This window comes from Haemaphysalis longicornis, unplaced genomic scaffold, assembly GCF_048455015.1.
Source record: "Haemaphysalis longicornis isolate Haplotype H1 unplaced genomic scaffold, Haemaphysalis longicornis Haplotype H1 scaffold_1, whole genome shotgun sequence".
Classification (NCBI taxonomy): domain Eukaryota; kingdom Metazoa; phylum Arthropoda; class Arachnida; order Ixodida; family Ixodidae; genus Haemaphysalis; species Haemaphysalis longicornis.
Window position 1 is genome coordinate 311,349,521 of NW_027526203.1, and position 12,607 is coordinate 311,362,127.

At 49.3% G+C, this 12,607-nt stretch overlaps 1 protein-coding gene across 4 annotated transcripts in view; it reads left to right on the top strand.

The window, feature by feature from the left end:
• The window catches only part of LOC144149948 (uncharacterized), a 48,699-nt gene that overhangs the window by 23,101 nt on the left and 12,991 nt on the right, over positions 1-12,607 (top strand). For all 4 annotated transcript variants that reach the window (XM_077681708.1, XM_077681722.1, XM_077681714.1 and 1 more), the window contains one exon: positions 7,112-7,209. In XM_077681708.1, the coding sequence (XP_077537834.1) occupies positions 7,112-7,209 (98 nt within the window). The remainder of the gene's footprint in view (positions 1-7,111; positions 7,210-12,607) is intronic.

Genomic DNA, 12,607 nt, shown 5'->3' on the forward strand with positions numbered 1-12,607 from the left:
GTGTTGTCAGGTTACCGAGGGAGTTGGTGCGCTACCAGAAAAACAATTCATTATTTTACGAGACGCCTGCAACAAAAAAATAAAAGCACCATTCCCGGTAATTCAGTGAAGAAGCGTAATGCAGCCCACTGATTTTAAAAAATCGCAAAAGGACTGTCGGCATTGTTCAGCAGTCCCGAAGTAGTACGAAATGCCATAGCAGTTGACTGCCCGGTATAGTATACAAATTCCCCGTTGCGGAGGTGGAAAGGCGTCTTCCGTAACGATGGGGAAAAGGTACGCTGTCGTTCTCCTCCATCATGGCTAATGTGCGCGGTCATCTCAATCCAATTGCATTCAAAGGAAAAGGCTAAAGAGGGAACACCTTCTTGGGACGCGGTCTCGGACTAAGTAGCCGTTGTGTGCCGTTCCGCCACGCCAAGCGGTACTCCGCGCGGTCGCACCCTCGAGCCTGCGCCGAGGGTCACGCGAGGGACCTTGCAGCGTGGCAGCCGACGCGCGCTGGCGCACGTGCGCGGACACGCGGGCGAACAAAGACGGTGGCGGCAGCGCTCTCCGGCCGGCCCATCATCCCGCGCAGCGTTGCGGAAATCGCGCAAAGCCGCTGGACGCGCGGAGAATCCGCGGCGGGGCATTTAAGCCGGAGCGTGATGTCTCCGCAAGGTACCAGGGTCGTTGACTCTGGGAACTCTGGCCCCGCTCGGGGATGCGCAAGCGGGGTCGCCGCGTAACGCCAGTCCACGCGGGGGGGACGCGGAAGTTTCGCAGCCGCGCTCAGTCGCCCTTGGAGTGTCGGACACAATGGATGCGCCCATTCGCCCATCCACGGCTCGTATTTGTTCCACTTAGCCGCGCGGCCGATCGGTTCTGCGTGATTAGTCGCGGCCCCTGCGGAGCGAGAGAAACACTGTCAGCGCCGACCGCGCGCGCACGGCCATTCCTGCGAGGGTCCTGCCTCCGGTGTGTGAGCAAACTCCCGCCGCCTCCTTTGCTCTCGCAAGCACCCGGGTCCGATGCGCACGCCGGTCGACTGTTAAGCAGCTTTCACGCGCAGTGACCCCCGGCGTCTATCGGAAATGTGCGCGCTTCTGATTCTTTTTGTCATGCTTTGCTGATTGGTTCGCGTCTACCTTACCAACGTCAGAGGTGGTCTCGCGAAGCAGTAGGTCCGTCAGTTTGGTCGGAGGCTCAGAAGAATCGACGTTTGGGCAAGCTGGTAGTGATTGAACATCTTGAGGGGCACTGCAGAAGGCAGATACACTAGGGAATAAAGTGGACAGGGCCATCCGGTCTACTGCGCTTCTGGACCGACCTTCAAGATGCTCCGGTCATAGCCGAGCAGTTACGCCGGAAGTGGCGAACAAGGAAAGCGGCGCCTTCCCGGGATTTCAAAATCGTGGCTCCCTTCCGTTTAACAGTCACTCCGGACGATAGAGCCCTCCCATACAACGATAGAAAATCCTTAGTTGTAGCACGCAAAGTGCAACGCCGGCTGAGCCATAGACTGCATGGCGGCTGGGTTTGCTGAAGTTAGGCAGAGGCTGAACTGGGCTTGTTGTTAACACGAGGCTGCGGTACGGTATACACGGTACAGCATACGAGAATTTTCTTGTTTTTTATTTGTTTGTACGATACTGCAGACCTTAAGGTCCAACAGGTGGGTAAAATCAATCAGTAAACCAGCTTAGGCTATGTTCAGACTACCGACGCAAAAGCCATATCGTGGTCTACGGACGCAAAAAAAAAAAAAAAAAAAAAAAAAACGGCGTGTCACGCAGTTCGGTTGGCTGAGACGTGAAATGACGTCATTCTGCGAAGTTATTACGACAGTTGCGGCAACAGTCTGAACAATCAACCGGGAATCATACAATAGCTGGAAAAACATTCCATTGGGGGAAAGTTGTATAGAAATATTTATTCGGCCAATACAGAACCTCAATGTTCCGATGGTAAATGTTTTGTGTTGGTCAATGTTCTGACTTTTATTTAGCGCATGTGAACGCATTTTTAGCGAGAAAAGCGCGATTAATTGAAGGGGCCGTTTCTCAGGCACATGCATCCTCCACACTGATTTACTGACATCGGTCGTGACGACACACTGGCAAGTCCGCAAAACTATATTTAGCGGATTCGCAGCTGATTTAGCCTGTACAATCTCTGCGTAAACAAACAAGCGTGAATACTAACCATGAGGTGGGGGAAAACCGTAATTTTGGTGGCTGAGGGCGCACGAAAACACATTGAAAACAGCGCTACGCTATTGCGCCCATCGGAACGCCGCCCGCGAACGCCGCATGATGTTTTTTTTTCTCTATTCCATTACAGATACTCTAAGGTTCTGCACTTCCGTTCAATGCAGCGACAAAAAAAAAAAAAAGACTTGGACTAATACGCCTCTGTTTACCATTAAGAGCGCATTGTGAAGTCAATCCAAGACCTTTGTGTCGGGTTCCCCTATAGAGCTGATGCAGAGGTCATGTACACATGGACAAGCATGCATGCACCGTGCGCCGTAAATTACCTTCACGCTCGCCTTCAGGCTGTCGGATCGATCCGTGTCTCTAGAAGTTATCAGCGCTTAGATATCCCATGCCGTGGGTGCCAGATTGCTTAGTGTCCACGCAGCTGTGAATCGCCGTATAGTTCTACAGAGATGACCGATAAGCTTCTTCTAGCGCACATTCTTTAACGGGATATGTTTGTATGAAAAGCATGTGGCTTTCTGTGACAGGTGGCCGGAGCGAACAAATCCCCGCTCGCAGCGAATACATCAGTGTGTCGAGACTCACCGTACAATTAGTAACGACGCTATCGCAAGCAGCCAATAGATACGGCTGTATCTGTGACATTGGCGCACTCCTGAGAAGCCAACCTTGAAACTTGGGGTAGTTTTCGTTATCAAGTTTTCAAATGTTTCATTTTAGTACTCGCGATACCCGCATTTTCGGCGACATTCCTAAGTCTCCTTCAAAGGTTTAGAGACGTGCATTCGAAGCCTGGTGTCACACAAAGGGATGTCACAAAACATCTGCTTTTGTCGCGTGTATATAGCACACATACACAAGCATGGACAGAGTAATTGGAGAAATTGTGGGGAAAACATCACAATGAAGGACAGCGTTCGGCTCATCGCGACACACGTCAGTCATCACGACTTTGAGAATCGGTGGTCATCTCTACTAGTGTCACTTTACGCCGCGTTCAGCTCTGCGGGATACAACGCATTGTACTTTAAATAATTTTATGCGAGTTCTTTATATGATGTGGTCGAAGTGACTCGCTAATAATATTGGGAGTACATTGTGTTCGCCTCCATCGCTTTCCGATTGCCTTTGGCCTTCATCAGAATGCCCGCGGCATTTTCCCGACCTCATGCGTACACCCGCTGCGGCTGAATATCACTTATACGAGACACTTTCAATTCAAGCTTGATGACGTGCGCGAGAACTTAGACCACCTGATTTGTGAATGCGCGTGGTTTTCTGTGCCTAAAATGTCAAGGCATCCCGGACTAGGGACGCCTTCCACGGGGCGACGCCCACACATCAGCCTCTGCTGGAGAAATAAAATATTCTCTCTCTCTCTCTCTCTCTCTCTCTCTCTCTGGGCCAGCCGCCCTCTGTAAGATTGGAACTGGGCGACGTATTGGGCCCCTGGTCGTGTCCCAAACGAGCGCAGAGAGCGGCTAAAGCTTTTCTGATTTTCCTAAAAAGTACAGGACTAGACCAGTGGCTGTGCAAGCATGCGGATCATCGTCATCACCGCCATCCTGTATCATTATCATTAGTCTTTGAAAAACCATTTGACGTGTATGTATGTATGTATGTACCTTTATATATATATATATATATATATATATAGCGAATCAGAAATGGGAAATGAGGGGCTCGGTGAAAATAAGACAGAAAATAAGGTTTGGCAGTCAAGAAAACCTCGGAAAGCAAAGGGGAGGGTGTGGTGGGTCATAGAAACAGGTGAATAATTTTTTGAGTCATAAAGAAAGTGGTGAAAAATGCCCGCCGGGTGGGGTCCGAACCCACGACCTCCAGAATACCGGTCTGGTGCGATAACCACTACGCTACCGGCGGGGCTATTCCCCCACCACCTTCTCGGGTATTTATGTTGAGGTATTTTTGTTTCCTGCACTTGGGGGTGGTAGCCAGCGCCACTCGGACTACTCGGGGTGAAGGGGACCTTCTTTTTAACCCCCGGGCCGTGACTCGAGTGTCTACGACATGTCGAGAGTGGTCGACCAGCGTTGAACCCTCTTGAGCTACCCTTGGCACCAAGACTGCCAGAACAGAGGCCCTCGCTAAGCATGTAGCGAATAAGAAATGGGAAATGAGGGGCTCGGTGAAAATAAGACAGAAAATAAGGTTCTTTATGACTCAAAAAATTATTCACCTGTTTCTATGACCCACCACACTCTCGATCCCATTTGCTTTCCTAGGTTTTCTTGACTGCCAAACCTTATTTTTTGTCTTATATATTCGGATATGCCAATTGCTAACCCCGACCTCCGACCACGTCTTACGTGGCGGCCGCTGAAAAAAAAGACGTTCTACGTCTCCCGCGGTGGTCGAGGGGCGGTGCTAGTTGGCCGGCCTCAGAGCACTTGTAAATATAAACCCCCCCTGTAAAGTCGAGAGAGGAGCCGCTGCGGGGTAGCGTAATTGGTTAACGCACCGCACGCGTTATGCGGAGATGTGGGTTCGACTCCCGCTCCCGGAAAAATGGCGGATTTTTTTTCGACTTATATTTTCGCTTATTTATCACTGTATCAAAGAAACATGACAAACACACGTTATTCGGCACAATTAAATATTTTCGGAAACAGCCGAATAGCACTGGCAATGACGACTGCAACCTTGATACATACATATATATATATATATATATATATATATATATATATATATATATATATATATATATATATATATATATATATATATATATATATATATATATATATATATATATATATATATATATATTTACCGTATTTACTCGCGTAATGATCGTTTTTCCAACAATATGATGCAAATTTAGAGTTGCGAGGTAAATTTTTCGCGAAAAAAGCTTCAGCGCAGAAAACGCAAGTAAGTTGGAGGTCAGAATTTTTACGCTAGGTTTCATGAATATAATAAATGTAATCAATAAAAACATAATAAAAACTCCACGGACCACAGCAACCCGCGTTGCAAAGTGACTCAAAATGTAGTGTTTTCATGAATTACGGAACGCGCTGGAACGAGTCTGCTGCGAGGTGAGAACAGGTCGACCAACAAGTGGCTGCTGCTGTCACAGTGCGGGGCACAGCTGCCCACGCAGCAAGCTGATCGCGTTTATATATATATATATATATATATATATATATATATATATATATATATATATATATATATATATATATATATATATATATAGATATGGGTTCGGTCCCCACTCTGGGCGCGTGTTTTTCTTTCTTCTGTATATTTAAAAAAAATGTTTATTTAATTAACCGTAGTTAAAAAGAAAAGAGCCTAACCACACCCCTATGCCTCCTTTGGCATTGTAGACTGCCGACCTATCTTTCTGTATATATATATATATATATATATATTAGTAGACGGGGCGACGGAAGTCGAAGACAAGACGAGCGGAATGTTGTGTTCTCTCTTCTTTGTCCATTGCATCGTTTATATTCCGCGCGCATTATACGAATGAACTAATTGTGAGCAGCGCTTGTCTTTTGTGTTTCCTTTGTTCCAGTCTTTTTCGCGCTGTTAAGATGACACCATACGAACTATAGCCCAGCTTACCACTGTTTTAGAGTCAGAATTGATGATTGCGTATGAGGTTTAGCACGTCCACGCTGTAGGTGCGCCATGGTGGACGGCTCCGGATTAATTTTGACCACCTGGGGATATTTAACGTACTACGTCGAAATCTCGACCACACGGGCGTTTTTGCTTTTCGCCTCCATCAGAAAAGCGGCCGTCGCTGCCGGAAATCGAACCCGCGTCCTCGTGCTCAGCAGCACAACGCATTAGCCACTGAGCCACTGCGGCGGGTTTCCGGAGGGAAGAGTTATTTAAATACAAGTACAATGATTATGATGACCGGCCGTGGCGGCCGCTTTTCTGATGGAAGCGAAAAGCAAAAACGCCCGAGTGTACGAGATGTTTCGGCGCATGTTAAAGAACCCCAGGTGGTCGAAATTAATCCGGAGCCCTCTACTACGGCGCGCCTCATCGTCTGCGTTGCGTCGGCGCGTTAAACCCCACAATCAATCAATCAATCAATCAATCAATCAATCAATCAATCAATCAATCAATCAATCAATCAATCAATCAATCAATCAATCAATCAATCAATCAATCAGTGATTATGCTGCCCATGGTGGTGATGGGGGTGATTGTTTATTAACGTTATTAATAATGCTACTGTGTCCTTTTTATCGCCTACCATGTCAAAGAAAGTTCTGACGCCCCTGGAGTCAGGTTGCAAACTGTACACACGGCAACAAGTGAACGATGCCTCAAATAATTAGGTGAAACTACAGGATTCGTGTCATGGTCGAATTTACCTTGAGTATAACCCGTAACACCCAATTACCGATTGCTTTCTCCGGGGAAGAATACTTTTTTCCATGAAGAAAGCTCGCGAAATGTGCACAACTTGCGGTCTACGAGTAACTGAACACACGGCGATTAGAACCCGCAGATATTGTTTCAGTATGTGTGTGCGTGAGTCTATCTTAATTCAGGTGTGGCGCTATAATCATTTGCAGTTAGACGGAAGCTCGCTCACCTCGTTTCACTCGAGTCAAATATCCCGGACGCCATGCAATCGCACCGCGCTCGTCGAGGTGTGGAGAGCGCGCGCGTCCTATCCCCGCCAACTCTCGGCGTTCCCTCGGTTGGTCAGTGTTAGGGAAGCTCTGTATTGAACAGTCTAGAACGTGGCACCAATCTATTACCCAACAAAAAAACTCGATCTATTACCCAACGAAATACTAAAAAACGAAGCAGAGAGTAGTTAGTGGTCCATACCGTCACCAATATTGGCTCAAATATTTCTGGTTTAACTGATTCCGCAGCATATTTTCTGTCGCTAATTTCAGACATGGGAAAGCAGTCCGAAGAAGACGGCGCAGCGAAGCCTCAAGCTGATGTCGGCTATGCCAAGTCCAGGAATGGTGTCTTCCAAATAATCGAAATGGTACGAGATGGCGATTTTTGTTATGAAACTTTTTTTTTCGTTTGTTTGTTCACGCATGCTGCGCTGCAGTTTACTCGGAGTCAGCGCTGGCATAGGGGGGTTAACAATGCACCGTCCAGCGGGGCTGAGTGAGTGCGCACTCGATGGACCGGAATTTGAGTGCGCTATTTCAGGATGGCTCAGCAATAAGGAGAGGAAGTGAATGCGCCGCGCATCTTTTAAAGGGGTAAATACTGAACGCTTAAGCCTTAAAGGAGCCATGAAGAGAAAACACAAGTTCGGTTCATTCAAAAGATTGCGAGGTCGCGGGTTCGATTCCCGGCCGCGGCGGCCGCTTTTCTGATGGAGGCGAAAAGCAAAAACGCCCGTGTGTACGAGATTTCGGCGCACGTTAAAGATCCCCAGGTGGTCAAAATTAATCCGGAGCCCTCCACTACGGCGCGCCTCATCGCCTGCGTTGCGTCGGCGCGTTAAACCCTACAATCAATCAATCAAATCATTCAAAAGATTGTCTCGTTAGAATCATACTGACACTACTTTTAACGTAAACTTCGCTCAAATAAGCTACATAATTAGGAAAAACGGGAATGGTCATGCGACCCACCAGCTCATTTCCCGCAACAGAACCTATGTCGTCACATGGGCTAAGCTCTGCGATTGGCGGAGGCTGGCAGAAGCAGACGCAAATTAGGTAGAACTTACAAACTAGACGAACGAGCGATTTGCGCTTAAATTTAGGGCACATTCTTTACAAAGCAATCAGAATGATGGGACAAACAGTGGAAGTTACGAAAGCACATGTAAACATAGAAGTACTGATGCGTTCTGCTGTTCGTACTGCGCACAGCATGCTTTGGTTTCGCTGCACAGCACTACGGGGCTTGGGGTTGTCTCAGACGACACTGGCCGATTGACGCAAGCAACGGTGTCTTACGTGACCCCATTTGTCGAGCGAGCACTGTTTCAGGGAACGAATATTTTCTCCCAGAACAAAAACAAGCCAGGTTTAAATGCGGGCAAAAACAAACCAAACGCTTGCCACGGTATGGTGGCGCCATCTAGGTTACGGAACGTAAAGAAACGCGGGAACAAACCAACACCGCTGTACAGGGTGGAGACAACCTTTCAACGGTCCCGTGCCGCCGCAATTGGGCCAACGGGCTCAACGCGTTATTCTTTTTGTTTCCCACGAGACCTAGCAACGCGAAACAGACAATATGATTCAAACTTTTTCAGTAAACCGCGTTGCGGCGATAATTTTAGCGCGGTTTTGACACAATGACTTGCTTCGGCGGCGAGCGAGCAACTGAAAATGGCGGCGCCAACGTACACGTGTCCCTACCCTGTACGGCGGATGCGTGAATGAAGGTACTCTAGGCTGCAGAGCGGTCGGTTTCAGTGATGTCACTTGGGACCACGAAAACGCACGATTGAGCGGGAAAATCAAAATTTTAACCTAAATTGTTTAATTTCTCAGTGAATAAAGCACCGTTTGTATCCGGACAAGCGCTGGGGGCACTATAAAACACGAAATCTTTCGAATAAAACCAACTTGCATTTTCTCTTCATGGCTCCTTTAAGAAACATAATTAAAAAGCGAAAAATGAGTGGTTTGGAGCATAGCAGGGGCTAAAATTACCCTTCCCGTGGCGTAAAAGACCCGTCGCGGTGACTCAGTGGCTAAGGCGTTGTGCTGCCCAGCCCAAGGATGCGGGTTTGATTCCCGGCCGTGGTGGACGCTTTTCAGGCGGAGGCGAAAAGCGAAAACGCCCGTGTGTCGAGATTTCAGCACATGTTCTCAGGTGGTCGATATTATTCCGGAGCCCTCCACTACGGCGCGCCTCATAGCCCAGTGAGCTTCGGCGCGTTAAACCCCACCACCTAATCCACTGCGTGAAAGCAGTTTACGTCGGAAAAACCAACTACCGGACCAACCTTATGCATAGGCAGTTGTCAGAGACAGAGTTGATCGCGCGTGAACCAATCGCCAGCGCCCTCAAGGCCATAAACGTATTCGGGATGCGAGGCTGATGTAATGCCACCTGTGAAGTGATCATAATGCGAGGTTGATAAGTCGGATCCTTTGGGACGTGGAAGAAAGGCCCGCGATTCAGGAGAGAGACCGAGCCGACGCCGATTGCTCCGATGGACCGGGGTACATGTCGACGAGCGAAGCCTTTCTGGGGGTGAAACAAGGCGTCCGGGAAACCCGGATCCTCCATCAGTGTAGCTCCCCGATAGACGCTGGCGTAAACAGCAGGCTCATGGAACCTATTTATCAGACTTGGCGATTAGGCGGAGAGGCCAGGCAACTTGGACAGTTGGGCGACAGGTGTACAAAAAACATCTCCCTACCACAAACTGACGCAGAGCGTGCATACAGGGGCTAGAGGTTAATAGCGTCGCTGTAAGCGAAAAACTATACCCAGTCACTGTAATTGGAGCACTGCAGTGTTTAATTTATTCCGACCTTCTCGATGTTTTAGGGAACCCGTTGGGTTGTAATGGCATTGGGTCGATCGTTGCCTCGAAAATCGTTTTAAGCATCCAGCCCACTGGCAAGCGGGCACGCTGTTTAACAGGAACTCTGCTAGGCGGGTCACGCTTAGAAGCGGCCCTGCAGCCGACAAACGGGACCTCTGGCGCGGGGATACTCGTGAAAACAATAACTCTTCGCATTTACGGCTGTCTCCGTAGAACTTGATGTTTGCACAACGGGCCCCCAGTCCTAAGAAGCACACCACCCGCGTTTCTTGCTTGTGATCGATCGGGTGTACAGGATAAAAACGTTACTCATTAAAAACTGCCCCGAAGTTTCCGACACCAAGGCGTACATGCTACGAGGAGTTAAATGAAACGCGCCCTGCCCCAATCGTGTGTTGCATGCAATGCACAGTGGTTAAAAATACACCTCTTTTGTTTCGCATGGGCTGGTGCACTGGTGTCATAGTTGCAGGAAATTTTGATGGAGCAGTGCTCTGGGGGTGCGTATACGCGCCCCATGACGCAACCATCTTTTGGCGTCCAACTTGACGGCAATCTCGTACACCTTGATCAGCAGTGTGACGAAATGCCCCGAAAATCGGATGATGAACCCGATTAGAAATCGGTGGCGTAATTTCTAAGCTGCGTCAAGGGGGCGTATTGCTGGGCTAATTGGTGTTCACCATAGTTTCAGCTGCGGCCGAAAGAAATTCAGGGATGGAAGCACAGTTGTACTGCCGGTACTTCATTTTCGTGCGCAGTTACAACCATGCTGCCTGGAAGTGGAGGCTGGAAGGCGCTGGAAGTGAACTTGCAATTGCAGTCTGTGCAGTCTGTGCATGAGCTGAGAAGATCCACTTAAGCGTTGTTTCGAAAGCTGGTCGCGGCTATAGCCAGTGTGCCAGTGGGCTTCTCGATGAACTGTCAGCGGTGGTGGAACACAATTTACTGGCCTTTAGAAGGGGGGGTGGGGGTGGAAGAGGAGGCCCGGACTCCGGCTCAGGGGTATCCGAGTGCCATGGACGCGGCCTCTGCTCTGCCGACCAATAGGAGCTGGTCCTCGAGGGAGGGCTGTCCAGGATAAGCCTCCAAGGCCTAGGAGCATGACCGGATGGATGGAAAGGGGATGCTGGTGTTAGTGGTGGCTTGTTGGGGTGCTTGTTCTGAAAGCAAGGGAGGATGAGTGCCGATCCGAGGAACCGGAAGAGGGGTGGCCGGGAGGCCCGGGCTGTGACAGCAAAGCCAGATCACGTGCTCCACGGTTCCGTCGCCTCCGCAGAACTTGCATAGATGGATGGTGAACTTCGTCGGATAAAACTGGTGGAGTCTGACTGGACACATGAAAGTGTTTGTCTGTAGTCGCCTTAGCATTGCCTGCTGTGGCTTGGTGAGGTTGGGGTGGGGATCTGGTAGCCATAGCCACATTGACCGAAAATGCTTAATGATTTCGGCGAAGAACATCAGGCTATCGGGTATGTAATCCACGGCTTCATCTTGATTTAAATTGGTGTTTCCGGAACAAGGCGGAGGAGGGCGAATTTGAGGGGCTCGACGCTTGTGGGTCAGGTGGGTTAGAGCTTTGGCCGCCGCGTGAGCTCGCTCATTGCCCCTGTTGTCTGTGTGTGCCGGGGCCCAAAGCAGGTGGAATGTAGTACTTGTGTGGCGGTGCCTTGATGAGGGGACGAGCAGAATCTCCTGGGCTTTCTTTGAGACGACCTCGGAGGTGAAGTTTCTGCATGCTTCTGCCGAGTCAGAGACTACGTAGATGATGGGGGACATCGTTGGTGCCTGGGCAATGGCCAAGGCGATTGCCACTTCTTCGGCTTCTAGGACTGAGGCCGGTGGCAGGATAGTCATAGCGGTGGCGGTGTTTCCATTACCATCGACCACGACTGCAACCAGAGTTCTTTGATTGAAGCTGGCGCCCCGGATGGGAAGGGCTGCAGCATCCGTGTAGAGAACTGCTTGTGGCGGAATGCACACTTTTTCCAGCGGAGCTGGAAAAAGCGGTCGCGTCTGCTTGCAGGTCTTATGTACTGATGGACCTGTCGGTATACAGGCGTATAGGTTGCTCTGATAAACGTCGTGGAGGAGCTCCAAGGCCAAAAAGCGCAGCATGAGGACCCGCTGCCTTGTACCTTATGATGACGTTCTGGCGTATAGCGGAACTCTTTTTGTGTATGCAAAATCAAGTCCTCATGACTTCTAAAAGCTGCGACAAAAATGGGAGCGTGGTTTTGCCCACTCCTAACGATGAGTGTATAGGCCTGCCTTAGTCTCTCTAAGGCGGACGAGCTGGCCTATAAATCTGTACGACGCTTGTACACGTATGAAAAAAGACGGAGAATCCTCCTAGACCTTGTATGGGGACGCTAGTTGAGCGAGTGGGGAAAGCTGCTCGCAAGCCTTGGCCATGGGCGTGCTCGTAATGTATGCCTGATGCTGACATGGTGTCAGCCGTACAATGCTTTCCTGGTGACGCGAGCCGAGTGCTGCCGAAGCGTGCACGCACTGTAAAATTTCTTCATGTGTGCTGCGCCAGGTACTCTAAAGGCTCCGCCTTGGCCCACACATTCTAATTAGGGAGTCTGTGGCCCTCTTCCACGCAAGGTCAGATATACACGTGATAACCAAAAAACAATGCCTTCGTCGAATCATTTGGCCATAGAATCGTAAGTATGGTGCTCTCGGGGACGTCACTTTCCAGTGAAGAGAACAAACGACGGTTTCACCTGAACTAATTTTATGGTAATAAGACTTTGTGGCTGACTAGAGTTGGTTCACGATCTCTGAAAAAACTATTACTGAACGACTAAATCTTCTCTCGACCTGTTAGCCTCCGGCGTCTGTCCTCGTTTAGTCGCTCAGCAATTGTAAAAACAATTGCTGAGCGATGACAGGAGACGCCGATAGC